Source organism: Erythrolamprus reginae, chromosome 12 (assembly GCF_031021105.1).
Source record: "Erythrolamprus reginae isolate rEryReg1 chromosome 12, rEryReg1.hap1, whole genome shotgun sequence".
NCBI classification, from domain to species: Eukaryota; Metazoa; Chordata; class Lepidosauria; order Squamata; family Dipsadidae; genus Erythrolamprus; species Erythrolamprus reginae.
Window position 1 is genome coordinate 18970962 of NC_091961.1, and position 20904 is coordinate 18991865.

Consider the following 20904-nt stretch of genomic DNA (forward strand, 5'->3'; position numbering starts at 1 on the left):
AAATTTGAAATTCAGAACTTTGGGCTAACATTGCAAATGTTTCGTAATTCAAAAGTAGGGTGAAGATTCTGAGTTAGCTCCCATTTTGCTTTCATTTCTTGCTTTGGCTGTACAAGTGCCCTTCCCCTCCCCCTTCCCCTTCCCATTCACTTCCACTTCCCCTCCCTCCTTGCCTGCCATTTACATGGTGGCTCTAAGTGGCTTATGACATTAAACAAATGTTCTTTTTATCCAGAAGGAATATACTAAAGCACATTTCCAATTACTGTATTGCTTGAAGGTCACTCCAACTTCCCAGCCCATAGAGACCTACAAGGTATTCTATCATTCTCTACTGCCCACAAAACTAAACTGGGCTGAATGGGATGTCCCAAGAGACCAACAGACTATTATTCCTGGACTTGAAAGAGGTTACACGTATGAATTCAAGGTGCGACCGTATTTGGGGAAGATCCATGGCGTAGACAGCAACGTGAGGCAACTGTACATCCCAGAGGAAGGTGCAAAAACCTATCGTCATGTTTTGACCCATATTGTTAATTGAATAGCTTGCAGGGGAACCTTTTTAGTTTAAATTTTGGAGTCCACACTTCAGAGCTGTAGATCTACCCGCTTTCTTTTTCTTCTCATTTTCTTTTCTCCTGCTTTTTAATTTGTTGTGTTTTTCTTCAGCTGGCCTTGAGTGGGATGTAGAAGATCTAGATTTTTTGGAGGTAGTTGGGTGGGTGGGATTTTATTATTCTTATAGGCAAAAATGTTCTGAAACTTCTTCACATTTCCCTCTGGATCTATTGGAGAAGCATTGGGTGGTTGAAGAGACAAGAAGAGTCACAAAGACATGAAATAATGGATGGATGTAGAGGTGGACTGATGCTGGAACGGCTAATTGCACGCAGCTCCACGGCTCTGGAACGGGAGAGTGGGATCGAGCACAATTTTGCTTCCCACACCTGTGCAGGATGTAAAATCTCACACAGGGATGCACGTGTGGGTGTTTTTCAGCAAGGTAACATGCCTGCACGAGCATCCCTGTTGCGAGATTTTGTGTCCTGAACAGGTGTGGGAAGCATAATTGTGCTCAATCCCACTCTCCCGTTCCAGAGCCATGGAGCTGCATGCAATTAACCATTCCAGCAGCAGATCACCTCTGGATGGATGGGCCCAGGGGTGGGCTGCTGCCCGGACAGGGTGGAATGCAGTGGGCATAGTTCCCTCTAAGCTGAGCAGTGAGCAATGGCTCACTTAAAAATCATCATCAACTCAGAGTTTTTCAAACCTGCCCAGAAGCCGAGAGGGAAAGAGTGAGAGGGAAAGAGTGCCGCCCAGTCCCAAAGGGACTGCCGCTCAGACACTATACTTTTCCGCCCCCCCCCAAAATTAGAGGGAACACTGGCAGTGGGGGTAGCGAAAATGGAGCTCCACCCCAGAGCACCCAATTTGTTGAAAGAAAATACAGGATGTCCTGCATAGCCATGGCCACAGTGTGGTAGTAAAAAATTTGGTAGCTCTTCACTGGATGGGTCCTGTGTTCCCAAACAGCTTAAAGGGTGGGAGGTCTTGCTTCTCCCAAATATTTTCAACTAGTGTTCCAAAGGTGCTTCTCTAAAAGGCAATGGGACTTTCTTGTTTCTGTTTTCCCTTGAAAATTTTTCACTTCTCATTCAAGACGCTTTTTAGATGAGAAGGGAAATGTATTCAATGAAAAAACGAACAAGGAAGTCTAGATGCCTTTTGGAAAAACACCTTCTGGACAACCATAACCTGGATCAGGGGTCTCCAAGCTTGACAAGTTTTTAAGATGTTGGATAACCATCTGTCTGAAGTAGTGTAGGGTTTCCTGCCTAAGCGGGTAGTTGGACTAGGAGATCTGTTGTTATTATTATTATTAAGTTTAAGACTTGTGGACTTCAACACCCAGAATTCTTTAGAAAGCTTTGCTGGCTGAGGAATTCTGGGAGTTGAAGTCCACAAGTCTTAAAGTTGCCAAAGTTGGGGACCACTAACCTGGATGATTGAGAATATCCATGCATTTTCCAACCACTGTCTCTTTTCCTCAGTGCCAAGTGCTGCTCCACAAATCATCAGTATCACCGTGTCCAGAAGTGGGAATAGCACTGTGACCCTTCATTGGGAGCCCCCTCCACCAGATACCCACAATGGCATCATTAAGGCTTATCAGGTATGATGCTTAGTTATTGAATACTGAGGAGATGTTGGAAGGATAGAAGCAAGGATAGAAGGATAGAAGGATAGATGGATGATGCAAAAGATATTAAGGAGTGGAGGGCTTGGAATCTTGACCATGAATGTCTTTATAGGAAGGAAAGCAAGACTGGTGCTGCTGTGTTGTTTCTTTTTTGCTTTGCTCTGTAGTTATACAGTATATGTAAAGCATACCATATGCATCTATGACAGGTCACCACAGCCAACACCATGGACAACTCATCATGGGTCAACTTGCCACAGCCAACTGACTGTTGGACAATTCACTGTGGGACAAGAATTACACTGATATCCAAGCAATTGTAAAATAGAATCATTAAAGAAAGGATGCAAAAGAAGGGACAGAATGAAACATGGATGACAAAAATTAATTTTTTATTTATTTATTTTAAATAATTAAATTGAGTAGTTAAATTGTTCTATGGCAAGTTGTCCCAACTGGCTGTGGCAAGTTATCCCCTTCTGATAACATTTCCTTTCAATTGTTAAATTTGCTTGATATTTTAGCTTGGCGTTTATTTGCTAAGCAGGAAGGATTGACAATACTCCAAAAACGAGTGAGCTACAATAATTTCCTCACTATTTGTCAGCCTGAATGGAGCTGCTGGACATTTTGTTCCAGCAACTTTTGGCCTCCCAGAGATTTAATGGCCAACCTGCTTTAGTTTTGCAGACAATAACTCGCTTTATGTGATCCGGGAGAGCTACCTTTGTCTCTTACTTTCCCCCTCCAGGTCTGGTTCCTTGGCAATGAAACTCATCCAGGATTTAACAGGACAGTAGATGGAGACACATATAGTCTGGAAACAATAGGGCTCCCAAGTGGGCATAAATATTGTGTGAAGGTTGCCGCAATCAATGGAGCAGGTGTTGGAGTAGCTAGCAATCCTGTGTGTGGCACTGCAGGTAGGAAATGGCTATTTTATCATACCTTGAGATGTAGATAACTGTATTTTGGAAATTGTCTCCTTGTACTTTTCTTATTTTACAGTAGTGTCTGTATAGTGGGGCACCCTTTGAGGGCATCTTTTTGGTTGCAGAGGCGACATTTTAATATCTTAGTGCCATGGCAGATGTGATGCTAATATGAAATGTGCCAGTTCAATTCAATTCAATTTATTAGATTTGCATGCCACCCCTCTCCGAAGACTTACAGGTAGTCCTTGTATTACAACCATTCATTTAGCAACTATTCAATGTTACAGCCATGAAAAAAAATGACTTACAACCCATCCTCCCACTTACACAACCATCTCAACATTCTCCTGGTCACATAGTCAAATTTCAGGCAGTTGCCAACTGAAATTCATTTATGATGGTTGCAACATCCCAGGTGTCAGCGTTCCAAGTAATGCACCCCTAGAAGGCAGAACTCTGAGGCAGGTAGATTACTCAAAGAACAATTTTATTGGATACATTATATTGGCACAATTGGTGAAAACTGACTCTGAAAGTTCCCGCGATTTTCATCTAATTTAAAGCGAAAGTTTCCCCCCTTTCCCCTAGTCATCAGCCATATGGTCCAATCGAGGTGTTGGCCAGTGGCTTGGTTACTTTGCTCCTCCTCTCCTAGCGACCTGTTGGAATGACCTTGGTTCCCACAGGAAAACTTTTGACTACAAAGTCCCAGTTAACTATTTCCCTTCCCCTCTCATCTAGTGGCAAAGTGGGGAAAAAGCAATACACCAAGGTCGAAGTCAGCAAGGCAGGCACGAAACACAACGATCAGATAATCCTCCACAATGGCCAAACCCACAGGCTGCTCTTTATAGCAGCCTCACTAATTACAGGTGGCCTCATTTTCTTTGATAATAATCTCTCAGTTGTTATTGTCTATGAATCGCTCTCCGCATGCGTGGCTGTATCATTAACTCTTGTTCCAAATCCAAGGAGGAGCTAGATAATTGATCTCCTTCTGAGCTGTCTGCCCCACTCTCCTCCTCCCTGTCACTCATGTCTTCTTGGTCAGAGGAGCCTTCATCAGCAGATTCCACCGGGAGCAAAACAGGCCTGCAGCATGTGGATGTCTCCCCCACATCCACAGTCCTTGGGGCAGGAGCTGGGCCAGAGTTAACCACAACAGAAGTCGACTAAAATAAATAAATAAATAGCCTTCAGCACGTACATTGAGGGTTCTAGAGCCTACACCTTCTTCAGGATATGCATTCAGTGTCACACCATTCCGTCACCTGAACTTGCTTCATTCCAGACCCCGTGGTGGAGAAGATGGCGAAGAGCTCAGACTTTCTCTCAGCTAACTACATGCTGGAAGTAGTACGTCAGCCTGTCTTCATTGCCAGTGTAGGATCGGCGCTCTGGATCATGTTGATGGTGCTGGCGGTTTATGTCTGCCAGCAACAAGCCAGGCAGTTTGGTGGCGGAAGACGGTACGCCCTTGGAGAAGGTAAGGGGGGCTGCATTTCGCTGTGTTCAGACAACATAGTCAGGGCTCACAAAGGTCAGTCAAAGGATTTAGCATTTCCGTAGATGCCTTTGGAACCATAGAAGGGGAAAATGCCACTTAAAAGTGATGGAGGATTATCTGCACTGGGGAGTTTAAATGTCCCACCAATGCCTGTTGTTTCCTGAAATTCTTTGAATAATTACCTCTCTCTGCCTAAGTGGTACCACTGGAAGAAATGTATGGTTGGCCTGTAGATAAAAAATTGCTTATTCCTGAAAAAGAGCAAAGAATGCTGTTGTCAGCCACAACACAAACATTGTAAACAGACTCCTAATAAGAATGGGGGAGCTCCAACATCTTACTCTACACTTTCTTCTTTTCAGGACTGTACCGGAATGCCAGTGATGACACCATCATCAAACATAGGTGAGAGATAGCTGGAATTGTAAAGAATCAGGATGCGGGTTTCTTTCTGGGGTTAAATGTCAAAGAATGCACGATGCTATTAAGAGGAAGGGCTGGAATGAGTTATGCCTGGCCCTGTTTTGGGGAAAATACAATGTTCTAATTCTTTTTGTTTCTCTTTTTGTAAAGTGAAGTCAGTGTAAAATTATGAGAATTCACCCAAATAATATAACTAGAAAACCTTTGCCATTAACCAATGTAACTCGAGAGTTAAAACAGATGTCATACATTTTTAAGATAACGGGTTTTAACTACAGTTTTAATTATTAGATTTGTTTCTATATTATTTTATCATTGTTGTGAGTCGCCCCGAGTCTTCGGAGAGGAGTGGCATACAAATGTAATAAATAATAATAATAATAATAATAATAATAATAATAATAATAATAATAGTAATAATAATAGTAATAATAATAGTAATAACAAACAACAACAACAACAACAATAATAATAATAATTACTATTACTATTACTATTACTATTACTATTATTATTATTATTATTATTATTATTATTTTTATTATTATTTCACATAAATAAATGGGCATGCATCAGCGGTGAAATCTCTGTGCTACTCAAAATTTTTGCTACCAGTTCTCCGAACTACTCAAAATTTCCATGACCAGTTCTCCAGAACCTATCATAACCTGTTGGATTCCCCCCCAGCATACATAAAGAAATATTGCAGACATTTATGGCCATACTACTTATGAAGACACAGTATTTAATTTCATGACTCATTCTCTTGTCAAATTTCTCCCTGGCAGGCTAGATAAGAAACAGTTAAACAAATGCACAAGAGTCTAGAAACTTCTAAAAAGTAATTTTACCGAAGAAAAGCTAAGAAGGCATTATAATAGAATTCCAACAACTACTGATAAACAATAGTTGCTGAAATTCTATTATAATGATTTCTTCGCTTTTCTGTAGTAAAACTGGTTTTTATAAGTTTCTGGGTTGTTGTGTATTTGTTTAACTGTTTTTTAAATCTAGCCTACCAAGGAAAAGTTTGACCAGAGGATGAATAGGAAAGCAAAAATAAATGTTATCAATGTCTGCCTTTCTTACAGTAAAACTATTGTTGAATTTTTGTGTATGTTTCTTCTCTGCTACTATTCAACCTGCTAGATAGTTGTCTCTTTGTGATAGGAAACCTGGTTTACATCTGTCTCTTATTTTGGTAACAGAATGTTGTGATGTTAGGTTATTTTCCTTTGGCTGGGCAAAAAATAACTCTCCAAGCTATCATCCTAAACCATGTAAATGAAGTTCTATGTGTTTTCCTCTTGACTACAGGATAGAGTCCAGTGATTCCCCCTGGCTTTCAAATACATGGAAATCCACCTCTGGTTCCAAGAATTACAGTACCAGCAGCAGCCTCAGTAGCCAGCTTCTGTGGATGGAATCCAAAGACAGCCAGGAATTCCACAAATCCAGTATACATTCTCTTCTTCTTCATTCATGGCCAAGTTGAAAGTCTTGTTTCTTTATTATATTTCTTTATAATTTTCTTTATTATATTTCACTGCCTTTTAATTAAACTTGTGAAGTAGTTTATGGAGGTCCAGAAATTTTTTTTAAAAAACGTGCAAGCAAAATTCAAGAAAAGCAACATAAAGCCAGTAGTAGATTTAACCTGCAAGGCAAATTAAATTTGGGGCAATCATTTTATATAACATTCCATGCAAAAGATGTCCTGTTGAAACTGAATCTAGAACAGGGCTGGGGAGCTAGACCTTGCAGAAGCTCTGGGCTTCTTTTCATCATGCTACCCCTATGGATTGGATGCTGTGCAGAGTATAGGAAAAGTATCTTCCACTGTTTTTTCTTGCATAATCCCTCAGAGTGGAGAAAGGAGATGGAAGAGGTGGGATATGCACATTCTGTGAGCCTTTTGGACCAGCACCTTATAAAAATGATGGTGAAAATAAACAATATTTACATGAACCAAATATAATTTAATGTTGTTCCTCCTCCTCCTCCTCTTCTTCTTTTTCTTCTTCTTCCTCCTCCTCTTCTTGTTCTTGTTCTTCTTGTTCTTGTTCTTCTTGTTCTTGCTCTTGTTCTTCTTCTTCTTCTTGTTTTTCTTGTTCTTGTTCTTCTTCTTGTTCTTGTTCTTCTTGTTCCTCTTCTTGTTCTTCTTGTTCCTCTTCTTGTTCTTCTTGTTCCTCTTCTTGTTCTTCTTGTTCCTCTTCTTGTTCTTGTTCTTGTTCTTCTTGTTCTTCTTGTTCTTCTTGTTCTTGTTCTTCTTCTTCTTCTTCTTCTTCCTCTTGTTCTTCTTCTTCTTGTTCTTGTTCTTCTTCTTGTCTTCTTGTTCTCCTCCTCCTCCTCCTCCTCCTTCTTCCTCCTCCTCTTCTTGCTCCTGCTCCTCCTCCTCCCTCATATCGTATGGATTAGGCCTTACCTGCCAATGAGTTGTTCACTATTGTAAAGATTTGATTGTAAAGTCAGAAAACCACATGCATTTCATTCTGCCTTTTGTGTCTCCATCCCCACAGCAGTGTCCTTTGACAGGCAGAGTCAAGGGTCGCGAATCCAGACTGTCCCTTTGGTGCCTGATAGCAGCAACAATATCCCACATGGAGCTCTCTGCGTGAACCTTCCAGCAAAAGACCTCAAGGCCTTCTACAGTTCTTTGCCCTACCTTTCCAATCCTAATCTACAAAGTATGGAATTAACACAAGCTGGTGAGCTCATGTCTCATGGCAGCCAGAACCTGAGGACTGATTGTGTTAGTGGCCAAGGAAGAACACACCAAGGGCCGTGGAAGGCAGCTGGTTCCCTCTCGCCAAATCGTACCATCAGAGGATCCTGGGCCAAATATGACAAAAAGGGTAAGGCAACTAACCATTCCCCAAATAATTGACATGTGTCTAAAGCAATCTCTGGCTAATTGCCCGGGTGCGGTGGTGCCGTGGTTAGAGTGCAGCATTGCAGGCTTCTTCAGCTAACTGCTAGCTATAATTCAGTAGTTCAAATCTCATCACTGGCTCAAGGTTGACTTAGCCTTCCAGTCGTCCGAGGTGGGTCAAATGAGGACCCAGATTGTTGGGGGCACTATGCTGATTCTGTAAATCACTTAGAGAGGGCTGTAAAAGCAATATGAAGCGGTATATAAGTCCAAATGTCATTGCTATGCTATTGATAAATCTTTGTCAAAAGCTTCCTTGAAAGAAACCCAAATTGATATCCATCACTACCTCTATAAACTATAATGATGGAAGCAATATACAAATTTTGCAAATGAATAAACATTTAAAAACAAAACAAAACAAAGCAATCCAAACCTTGCAAGTTCAGATTCAGAAGATGATCCCAGATTCTAAAATGTATCTCTCCTTCTCCATCTTTTCATCTCATGTATGGTTTTATATATGATTAACATCATTTTTAACCCAGAGATGTAATGCTATAGTATTTCCTCATAGAAGACATGCTGTAGTTCAAAATAAGCTTTTTCTGTATCCTGTAAGGGTCTGCAATATTCTTTTTGAAATGTAATGAACAGAAGTGTCATTCCAGCTGCAATCAGTATTATAGAAGGCCATTGCTATGTTAGTTCTCATCTGAATTTCTTTCTTAAGGCTTCCTTGAGTGAAATGGGCCTCCCTCCCCCCAGGCTATGTATTGGATTGTCATCTGGATTTACTTCTCCACAGCTGCAAGATCTCTTTGGTGGCCAATCAATGTTCCCATCTTAGATTCCATTAGTATGCATGTGAAATTGAGCTTTTTCCCTCTCAAATGTGCCTGACTTTGCATTGCATTGCACTAATCAGCCACTTTCAATCCCTTCGGGAGCTCTTTGCACTTTTTCCTCTTTTCTTTTACTGCCCCAAATAAGTTCGTATCATCTGCAATTTAATTACTTGAGCTACCCAGTTCCAAACAAGTGAAAAAAACTTTGGTGCCAATGTAGTTCTTTGTGGGAGATAAGACCTCTCCATTGTGGAAATGAAGTCCTTATTGCCTGCTTCCTGTCCTTTCACTTCTTGAACCAGTTATGTGTCTGCGGGAAGTCTTAGTCCAACTCAAAAAGTCAGAATTGCTTTCACTGATTGTGGCCTTCACCCACAAGATCATGAAAATGTATAAGGGCATCGATCTAAATGTCAAGAGAATTCCTGCAGGTAGCCAGGAGATGGGGAAAAAAACGAGTTCTCCTTGGTTGTAGCATCTCTTTAACCCCTCCCTTCTTCTTTGCAAGGGGACTTAATTGAATTATCTCCAAAGTTCAGGTACAGATTTAATGCCATGGCTTTTGTGGAATGTAATAGAAAGGCTCATTTGCTTGCTGCAGCTGCTAATTGCCAGGAGCGATGCAGAGCCACACATCCACTCTGTTAAGGACACAGCAAGGGCTGAGTTACTTGGAAATTAACTTGGCAGCTCAAAGAGCAGCCCTATCTGGAGAGCCCATTACAGCTTTGGCCTTCATAGTCAACTCTACCATTTCAGAGCCTTTAGCCGCCAGCTAAATACCTTTAGTGCAGCTGTGGTTTGAATCAAAGGAAGTAAGATTTGTGCACATGTAGGACCCATAAGTGTAAATGCCTACTCAGGGACATGCATTTGGTTGTATAGATATGATTTCCCCTTTTTTATGTTCAAAATCTCCCCAACCCTTTGGTGGGAACTTGAAATGCATACCACCTGACATTTGGAAGGAATGTGTTTGTAAGGGCTGTCTGGGTTTCCCATCTATTATACACTGCTCAAAAAAAATAAAGGGAACACTTAAACAACACAATATAACTCCAAGTAAATCAAACTTGTGTGAAATCAAACTATCCACTTAAGGAAGCACCACTGATTGACAATCAATTTCACATGCTGTTGTGCACATTTAACTTTGTACAGAACAAAGTGTTCAATGAGAATATTTCGTTCATTCAGATCTAGGATGTGTTATTTGACTGTTCCCTGTATTTTTTTGAGCAGTATATTTCATTTTTTTTACATCATTGTGGACCATTTGCAATTTTACTGATGTAGCTCATGCTCCTCTCACTGTAAAGTGCTGAGTGTCAACAGGTGTGGACCCCAAATATTCAGTTTCATGGGCAGAAGGTTCAATCTCATCCTTCCGATTTATGACTTGGAGTAAATATAAATCTAATATAATAATAATAATAATAATAATAATAATAATAATAATAATAATAATAATTATCATCATCATCTTCGGGGACAAGTAATAATTTCAGTATCTGGATCATCCTAGCTTGGCCAATGGTTGATCATTGTAGCATTATGAACTCAGGTAGATCTGTCAGGCACATACTATCATAGAAACATAGAAGATTAACAGCAGAAAATGGCCTCATAGTCCATCTAGTCTGCCCTTATACTATTTACTATATTTTATCTTAGGATGGATATATATGTTTATCCCAGGCATGTTTAAATTCAGTTACTGTGGATTTACCATCCACGTCTGCTGGAAGTTTGTTCCAAGCATCTACTACTCAGTAAAATAATATTTTCTCACATTGCTTCTGATCTTTCCCCCAACTAACCTCAGATTGTGCCCCCTTGTTCTTGTGTTCACTTTCCTATTAAAAAACACTTCCCTCCTGAACCTTATTGAACCCTTTAACATATTTAAATGTTTCGATCATGTCCCCTCATTCCTTTCTGTCTTCCAGACCAGTGTTTCCAAAACTTGGCCACTTGAAGATATCTGGATTTCAACTCCCAGAATTCCCCAGCCAGCATTCGTTGGCTGGTGAATTCTGGTAGTTGAAGTCCAAATATCTTCAAGTGGCCAAGTTTGGGAAACACTGCTCCAGACTATACAGATTGAGTCCATTAAGTCTTTCTGGATAAGTTTTAGGCTTAAGATCTTCCACCATTTTTGTAGCCCGTCTTTGGACCCGTTCAATTTTATCCATACCTTTTTGTAGATGAGGTCTCCAGAACTGAACACAGTATTCCAAATGTGGTCTCACCAGCGCTCTATACACCAGGATCACAATCTCCCACTTCCTGCTTGTTATACCTCTAGCTATGCAGCCAAGCATCCTACTTGCTTTCCCTATCGCCTGACTGCACTGTTCACCCATTTTGAGACTGTTAAAAATCACTGCCCCTAAATTCTTCTCTTTTGAAGTTTTTGCTAACACAGAACTGCCAATACAACACTCATAAAATCATAAAAAACCCTCTTTCTCTTTCAGAGCTGCACCAGGTGCACAGCACACCCATGTCCCCATCTGGATTCTCAGCAGATTGGAGCAACCACAGTAGCCCAAGGAGTGTGGTCAGTTCTAGAAAGCATCAAAGAATCCATGGTAGGAGAAGAACCTTTTGCCTCACGTTTGGGGAAATGACCCAATCAGTTGTAGATATTTTGTTAGAGATGAATTCACCATTTTATTTCTAAGACATTGTCATGATTTATCTGAACATATCTCAGTAGGATAGAAGCAGGAGTGGGCTGCTGCCCGGAAGGGGTGGGGGTGGATGCAGTGGGGTAGCGAAAATAGAGCTCCACCCCAGAGCACCCAATTTGCACTGAAAGATGTTGAAAGAAAATGCAGGGTGTCCTGCATAAGCCACACCCACAGTGTGGCAGTAAAAATTTTGGTGGCCCTTCACTGGATAGAAGGCTAAGCAGAGCCCTCCTTCAAGCATGATACATAGGAAGAAGTAACATGAATTGGATGGGGACTGAGAATAATAATAAAAATTATTATTTATTAGATTTGTATGCTGCCCCTCTCCGCAGACTCGGGGCGGCTCACAACAGTGATAAAACAATATACAATAACAAATCTAACATTAAAAGCCTAAAAACCCCATTATTTAAAAAGCATACACACAAACATACCATACATAAAACTGCATAGGCAAGGGGAGATGTCTCAGTTCCCCCTTGCCTGACGGCAGAGGTAGGTTTTAAGAAGTTTACGAAAGGTAAGGAGGGTGGGGGCAATCCTAATCTCTGGGGGGGAGCTGGTTCCAGAGGGTCGGGGCAACCACAGAGAAGGCTCTTGCCCTGGGTCCCGCCAGCCGACATTGTTTAGTCGACGGGACCTGGAGAAGGCCAACTCTGTGGGACCTAACCAGCCGCTGGGATTCATGCGGCAGAAGGTGGTCTCACAGATATTCTGGTCCGGTGCCATGAAGGGCTTTATAGGTCATAATCAACACTTTGAATTGTGATCGGAAACTGATCGGCAACCAATGCAGACTGCGGAGTATTGGTGTGACATGGACATACCTAGGAAAGCCCATGATTGCTCTCGCAGCTGCATTCTGCATGATCTGAAGTTTCCAAACACTTTTCAAAGGTAGCCCCATGTAGAGAGCATTACAGTAGTCGAACCTCAAGGTGATGAGGGCATGAGTGACTGTGAGCAGTGACCCTGGGTCCAAATAGGGCCGCAACTGGTGCACCAGGCGAACCTGGGCAAACGCCCCCCTCGCCACAGCTGAAAGATGTTTCTCTAATGTGAGCTGTGGATCGAGGAGGACGCCCAAGTTGCGGACCCTCTCTGAGGGTGTCAATAATGCCCCCCCAGGGTGATGGACGGACAGATAGAATTGTCCTTGGGAGGCAAAACCCACAGCCGCTCCGTCTTATCAGGGTTGAGTTTGAGTCTGGATTTAATGTGGTCTTTGGCTCATGCAATTGCCCTCTGCTGCTTAGTGGCATAATCAGTTATAATAGGCATTTAGTTCTTCCAGGTGAGATCTCTTTAAACACTTAGATCCCAACAGATGTAATCTTGGCAGGCCATGCTGCATTTCTGTCATCTTTGCGCCCACATGCAATTACTAACCCCCTTTCTGTCCCCTATTTCTCTCTTTCCATCTGCTGAAAGAATGGCATCCTTTTTAATATCACAAGCCTAGCTGTGGAAGCAACTTGGAAATAGAAGAAGCAGTTAGTATTTCAGAAACCAATCTGCTCAAAGAGAAAGTTTGACATGCCCTTAATATTGTCTTCAATATTTCATTTTCACATACACCGACTGGAAAAATGGAAGGAAATTTGTATTCCAGATGCAAGACAGTGCAATGAATCCTATTTCTGGTTGGTGCAACAGAACCACTAACCTAGTTTTAGTTAGAGAACCAAAATGCAAACTGAAGCCCAACTATCTTTTCAAAAATTTCCCCTAAATCTGGCAGTGCAATTTTCAGCTTAAAAGAAGAATGCTTTTTTTAAAAAAATTCCTTGATTTTATTTATTTATTTATTTTATTTTATTTATTTATTGGATTTGTATGCCGCCCCTCTCCGTAGACTCAGGACGGCTAACAACAGTAATAAAAACAGCATATAAACATTCCGATATTAAAACAGTTAAAAACCCTTATTATAAAACCAAACATACATACAGATATACCATGCATAAAATTGTAAAGGCCTAGGGGGAAAGAGTATCTCAGTTCCCCCATGCCTGGCGGCAGAGGTGGGTTTTAAGAAGCTTACGAAAGGCAAGGAGGGTGGGGGCAATTCTAATCTCTGGGGGGAGTTGGTTCCAGAGGGCCAGGGCCGCCACAGAGAAGGCTCTTCCCCTGGGTCCCGCCAAGCGACATTGTTTAGTTGACGGGACCCAGAGAGAACCCACTCTATGGGACCTAACTGGTCGCTGGGATTCGTGCAGCAGAAGGCGGTCCCTGAGATAATCTGGTCTGGTACCATGAAGGGCTTTATAGGTCATAACCAATACTTTGAATTGCCAGTTAATGCCAGTTGATGCACCACAATATATATGTTACAACAGTTAACTTTATTTCTAAGTTACCCAATAACTGGTGTTAGTTTTAACAACATTGAATAATGCTTTGTTCTAGAAGTTTTGGGTATATAATGTATGTGCATGAGTATGCGATAAGAAAATGCATATATGCCTGGTAGCTTGGTCTAGTGATTAAGACATCAGGCTACAAACTGGGAGAAGATAAGTTCTAGTTCCACCTTAGCCATCAAAGCCAACTGGACCATCATAGGCCAATTACCCGGAGAATGTGAATTCTAGTCTGCCTTAGACATGAAAGCCAGCTGGGTGACTCTGACCCAATCCCCAAGAGACTGTGAGTTCTAGTCCTGCCTTAGCTATGAAAGCTAGTTGGGTGACTTTGAACCAATCACCAGGAGACTCTGAGTTCTAGTCTTGCCTTAGCCAAAAAAGGCTGGCTGGGTGACCCTGGCCCAGTCACTCTTTCTCAGGCCAACTCACCTCATAGGTGTATTTATTTATTTATTTATTTATTACTTGGATTTGTATGCCGCCCCTCTCCGAAGACTCGGGGCGGCTCACAACATGTAAAAGACAAATCATAAGTAATCAACAATTTAAAATTTTAAAGATTTAAAAAAACCCCACAAACTAACAGACTCACACACAAGCATACCATATATAAATTCAACGTGCCCAGGGGGGGGGATGTTTCAATTCCCCCATGCCTGACGGCAAAGGTGGGTTTTAAGAAGTTTGCGGAAGGCAGGAAGAGTAGGGGCAGTTCTAATCTCCGGGGGGAGTTGGTTCCAGAGGGCCGGTGCCGCCACAGAGAAGGCTCTTCCCCTGGGGCCCGCCAACCGACATTGCTTAGTTGACGGGACCCGGAGAAGGCCCACTCTGTGGGACCTAATTGGTCGCTGGGATTCGTGCGGCAGGAGGCGGTATTGTTTTGGGGAATGGAGGAAGAAGGAATGATAGATGTATTCTACATCTTAAATAGTTTATTAAAAATAATAAAGGCAGGATATAAAAAATAAATAACTATTTTAAAACAAAGCTTAAAATCTTTCCCAGAAATGACAAACCAAATTTAAGTGGGAAAATAAAAAAAAATGGTAAGAGAAGTCACACTTCTATTTTTCCTACTGTCATCTCTGACTTTAGCGCTTTGCAACCTGATTTAAAATTATAAAAATATGCAAATGTATTGGCTACTCCAGGTAAAGATAAGATGGTGGGATTGATTTGGTAGACTTTTAAAATAATGCCATCTCATTTCTTGGTTTTGTAAGTGTTCTTCTTACTGGGGTTCATGTCTAAGCTAATTCCATCTCTTTCTCTCTCTCTCTATTCCAGTAGAGAGCAGCAGAGTATCACTGGATATCCAGTGAAACCTCAGATTTCCCCCAAATTCTTTTTTAAATAGGAGGGTTGTCTTAGATTCAGCTGGAAATATTTTAACAAGAAAGAGATGATAGAGGTCCCCTTTCTTTAATTTTTCTTTTGAGGGTGGGTGGGGAGGAGGGAGAGGTTATTTTCAACTCAGGCTCATCAAATGCTTTTATTTATTTTGGTACCCTGGATGCTTTATTACCAGGATATCACCATATGATTTTGCCTGCAGAGAAGCTTCTTTTTCTATTGGATTTATCATCCCTCAGTAAATGCTGAAAACTGAAGTAGACCATTGCAGTGAGGGGAAAAAAGGATAGGAGAGCTAATCTCTGTGGTGCCTTCCTTCCTAGTGCCCCAAACCTATGTTTATTTTACTTAATGCCTAATTCTGGATTGCTGCAGGCAACTTTCTTTTTCCCCTCTGAGTCTTTGACAACACATGTGAGAGAATATGAAAGCAGTCTCTATTCTTTTACCTCTTTCTCAGATTGTTTTTGTGCTACTTTTATTGTTGCAAGATGATCAAGGTATTCCTTCCTTCCTTCCTTCCTTCCTTCCTCCCTCCCTCCCTCCCTCCCTCCCTCCCTCCCATCCATCCATCCATCCATCCATCCATCCATTGACTACCTTCTGCTATCTGGTTGGAAAAAAGTCTGCAAGAACGATGTTCATTCAATGAAAGTGTAGAAAGTCAAGATGATTGAAGAACAATAGGTAGTTAATTGTAGATGACATCTCCCTACTGGTATACCCCTCAAGAAGTTCATAAATAAGTGCCAATGTTTTGTAGGCCATCCATGAGAAACAGTTCTCCAAATGGGAGGGAGGGAAGGAAGGAAGACTTTCCTTTTCTACCTACAGCAAAAGAAAAAGATCAGGAAAGAAAAATTCCATGGAATTCTTGAATAGATCTAAATGCAAAGCTTGTATGCTTGCAAAGGGCCAAGTCCCTCCCTCTTTAATGTTTGTTGAACTCTGTTGTTTAATTACTGGCTCAGTTCTCAATAGTTCAGCTTTAAAGAGCTCTAAAACTAAAGGTAAAACTATTAGATACTATTTGAACAGTGTGTTTATATAGTCTGCTCTGGTGCTAAATATATGCAACTCCTTGTGTACTTCTGTGCTTTGCTGCCATTGCTTTATTATGGGATCCTCACTGCCAGATGAGTCTTGAACCCACAAGCTGACTCTCCAACCAAGAGGCCACTTAGATGCCCTTTCAAATGCTAAATGAGGCACCAGCATTACTACTGATGAAGGTTTTCCTGGTAATTTATGTACAAGGCCTCCATCACACCTTTCCAAGTATCCTGTGTCCATAGATCCTTCTCAGTTATTCATGAAGTAGTGTCTTCAATGAATACCCAATCCTGCAAAATTGGACCTTTTGGGAGAAAGGATTTAATAGTGTGACTCACAAAAGAGCTTTAAAAATGGTTGTGATGCTGGTTTGAATTCTGGATGTTCTTAGAGCACTCAAATGCCCTGATGAATAGGAGGTTTATATTTCCAGGACAATCACGCAATAAAGCTTTCCTTGAAATTTACCACATCAAATTGCAGGCAGTGTGGTGTAATGGTTAAGACACTGGAGTGGGAGTGGAGAGTCCCAGTTCTCACCCCAATTTAGGAATGGAAACCAACTGGGTGACTTTGGGCTAGTCACTCACTCTCAGCCACAGACTGGAAAGTGAACACAGTGTTTCCTCGATTTTCGCGTTCCGAGACCGCCCGCGAAAGTCGAATTTCCGCAAAGTAGAGATGCGGAAGTAAGTACACCATTTTTGGCTATGGACAGTATCACAAGCCATCCCATAACACTTTAAACCCCTAAATTACCATTTCCCATTCCCTTAACAACCATTTACTCATCATTATTACTGGTACTCACCGTTGAATAAGACACTTAGTGATCCTGATATTTATAAACATAATTATTTATTAACAATAATTGGTTTTTTTCTTATTTATTTGCAAAAATTATTAGTTTGGTGATGACGTATAATGTCATCGGGCAGGAAAAACCGTGGTATAGAAAAAAACCTGCGAAGTATTTTTTAATTAATATTTTTTGAAAAACCGTGGTATAGGCTATTCGTGAAGTTCGAACCCGCGAAAACCGAGGGAACACTGTATATCTGTTTGTCCATTCATCTGTCCACCCATCCAAGAAGAAGACAATGACACATGGAAATTATGTTTAAGATGCATTTAAGGGTAAGATCCAAAGAGTCCATCAGGATAATCATGTGATAAAATGAGGGGTTCAATCAGATCAAGAAGAATTACAGAATCTTCAGAATTGTGTTGAAAAGCTGGTGAACCCTCCCCTGGATGCACCTTCGGGGCCATTACAAAAAAAGGTGACCCACTCTTTTACCGACCCTCCAATGCAATGGGCAGATTAAAAAGGTCTCTGTTGATGAGTTCCAAGGTCAGCCAGCAAGAGAGGAAATTGCTTCTTTGAGGACTCTGGTGCCAAATCAAAAGCTCAGCAAGAAGCAGCAGAATGAACCAAATCACTGTTAGGTGCTCTCCTGAAAGGCTGGCTTCATACACACCATTTGACATATTGTAAACTTTATTTCCTTCTGCTGATAACAAGCTAAGGTTTGTATTCACAAATGTATTTCCTTAGAACAGTGTTTCCCAACCTTGGCAATTTGAAGATATCTGGACTTCAACTCCCAGAATTCCCCAGCCAGCGAACGCTGGCTGGGGAATTCTGGGAGTTGAAGTCCAGATATCTTCAAATTGCCAAGGTTGGGAAACACTGCCTTAGAAGGACAAGAGAATAAAATTCATAGTTTGGGAAGGCCTTTGGAGAAGATCTTCTGCATTATCTTCCACATATGATACAAATTAGCCTGTGACCAGGAGGACATCATCGGAGGGAGCATTACATATCTAAATGACCAGTCAAGTTCATAATAAGAGAGGCCATCTCTTAGATGTTGTGGTTGGCTCACAGCCAGGCCCTTTGGCAACGGACTGAGTCTGATGAACTGGGACCATCTGGGCACGGCCGGCTGGTGTGGCTGGCGGAGGAGTCAGACAGTGAGCCAGAGGAAAAGGGAGAGTCTGGGTAGGAGGAGCCTACAGAGGTTATAGAACCCCCAACTGGGGCTTTGCCAGGGTCTGAGGAAGAGGAAGAGGAGATAAGGGACCCGATCCTGAATGTATGGGTGAGAAGGATGCAGGGGCGGCAGGAGCAGTTAAGAAAGCTCAGAAAGAGGAAGTGAGCTCAGCTGTGCATAGTCTGCACCCCCGGAGTATATAGGAGGGAGGAGTTGGAGGGTGCTCTTTGCAAGAAGCCGACATTCGTGCCTCCTGAGGAGAAGACCCTGTGAAGAGTATTTTTGCCTGACAAACCTGGATGCAGTACTGGAATTCATAGGGGGAATAATATTGTGAGTAGACTTTTGGCTGAGAAGCAAGTGTGTGTGACTTTATCTTATCAAGTTGGCCTCATGCCTGAAGTTTGGCAAAGGAAAAGACATTGTTTTGCTTTGCGTTTGTGCAGTTCAACAAACACATTGTGTTCTGCCGGCATGTCCCAACCACCCGTAATTACAGGGTAATTTCTGACACACACCACATGAAACAAAGAAAACCAAAAGTCTTTATCAACAGAAAAGCAGAAAAAACTCCCTTTTTAAATGTCAAAGGGATTTTCTGGTACACACAAGGCACAGGTTAAATGCAATCCAATTTCTCACCCAGTAACTGGGAAATTGAGTCCAAATTCCAAAGTCCAGAAAGTCCACACACAGTCTTGAACAGGGAAACAGCAAAACCACAATCTTGATGAACTATGAATCAGATAAACTTCCACAAGGCTAAACCAGCATGCTGTTCTTTTTATCTGTAGCACTATTTACAGCAGCCCCACCCAACCACAGGTGGCCTCACTTATCTCCTGTAATAATCCTTCAGTTGTTCTCTCCTATGCATCACTCTATGCATGCGTGCATCTGTCATAAGTTCTTGTCCAGAATGCAGGGATGATAAGGATGATTGATCTGCTCCTGGGCTGTCTGCCAAACTCCCCCCTTCCCTGCTACTCACGCTTCCTTTGTCAGAGGAGCCTTCGTCGGGAGATTCTATCGGGAGCAAAACAGGCCTGTCTCCCCCACATCCACCTGCACATTCCTTGGGGCAGGAGCTGGGCCAGAGCCAACCACAACACCTTGTAAAAAGACTCTTGTTCTGTTTGAAACATGTGTGTTTGAGTTTTAATTTGGGCTAATTACTGGCCGGCTGCTGTACAAGACAGAACATTAGATAGTTGGCCCTCCAGTTGCTTAGACTTCAAACATTAATACTGGATTGAATAATGGTTTGGAAGAGCTGATAAAGTTGTGGAAATCTTTCATTGTGGCATGCAGGATCTCATATCTTCCATATCTTGCTCTTGCTAGCAGCCTAGCTGCTAGGTGTTTCATCACTTGAAATCCCTGGCATTTTTCAAAGGGAGAACATGTTATTTATTTATTTATTAAATCTGGAAACTGCCCATTTCACTCTCAAGAGCCTCTGTTGCCATCATAGTTGCAGAAGATCAGTTTCCAGAGTCATTCCAACCTCCCTAAATTGTTTAGTTTATGCAGGACTTCCATGAGTAAATTTCTCTTTCACTTTGATCTGTTTAATTTTGCTCTTTATGATTCCAATTGTATTGTTGTTACTGCTTTTTTTCATTTATAACCTGGGGCAAATCAGTGTTAGGGAACCCAAGAGAAGTCCCAAATCCAGTCTGCTTCTTTAAGAACTTCTGAAAAAGCTCAAATTTGAATGTTTGGAGGACAGCTAATGATGTGAACAAGTGCTGAACCTTTTTAGGTTCATGTGCCAAAAGGGTGTGCGTGCGTGCATGTGCTAGCATACACCCATGTGCCCATACCCATTCCCTTCCCCCATGCATGTGTACCCCCTTATGCTGCACCTGCACCTGTGCACAATTCCCCCATTTCCACACATGTGCACAAGCTTCACTGAATCCTGAAACGGTGAAAAAACAGGCAAAACAGAAGTTCAGAAAAATAGACTTCGGTCTTGCCCGTTTGCTGTTTTTCGCACTCCAGAGCCTTCAGGGAAGCTTCCCGAAGCTTTGGAGTGTGAAAAATAGCACAACAGGCAAATAGGCTCAGACTCAACCCCTACAAGATGGAGTGGCTGTGGGTTTTTCCTCCCAGGGACAATACCAACTGTCCACCCATTGCTATGAGGGGGGAGTCTTTGTCCCCCTCAGAGAGGGTCTGCAACTTGGACGTCTTCCTCGATCCACAGCTGAGCTTACAAGACCATCTTTCGGCTGTGGTGAGGGGGGCGTTCTCATGGGTACGCCTTGTGCGCCAGTTGCGGCCCTATTTGGACAAGGGGTCACTTCTCACAGTCACTCATGCCCTTAGCACCTCGAGGTTCGATTACTGCAATGCTCTCTACATGGGGCTGCCTTTGAAGACTGTTCGGAGACTACAAATTGTGCAGAATGCAGCCGCACGAGCTATAGTGGGCTTACCAAGATCTGCCCACATTTCAACATTACTCCGCGAGCTGCACTGGTTGCCAATTGGTCTCTGGGCCCAATTCAAAGTGCTGGTTATGAACTATAAAGCTCTACATGGTTTAGGACCAGATTATCTTCGGGACCGTCTGCTGCCTCATGTATCCCAGTGGCCAGTTAGATCCCACAGAGTCAGCCTTCTCCAGGTCCCGTCAG

General features: G+C 42.0%; 1 protein-coding gene across 1 annotated transcript in view; it reads left to right on the plus strand.

Annotated features, from left to right (window-relative positions):
• ROBO4 (roundabout guidance receptor 4) overlaps window positions 1–20904 on the plus strand; it is a 77861-nt gene that overhangs the window by 20850 nt on the left and 36107 nt on the right. Inside the window, exons 6-13 of the mRNA XM_070765307.1 lie at window positions 281–500; window positions 2058–2179; window positions 2958–3129; window positions 4433–4627; window positions 5011–5053; window positions 6389–6528; window positions 7591–7926; window positions 11272–11385. Coding sequence (XP_070621408.1) covers window positions 281–500; window positions 2058–2179; window positions 2958–3129; window positions 4433–4627; window positions 5011–5053; window positions 6389–6528; window positions 7591–7926; window positions 11272–11385 — 1342 coding nt within the window. The remainder of the gene's footprint in view (window positions 1–280; window positions 501–2057; window positions 2180–2957; window positions 3130–4432; window positions 4628–5010; window positions 5054–6388; window positions 6529–7590; window positions 7927–11271; window positions 11386–20904) is intronic.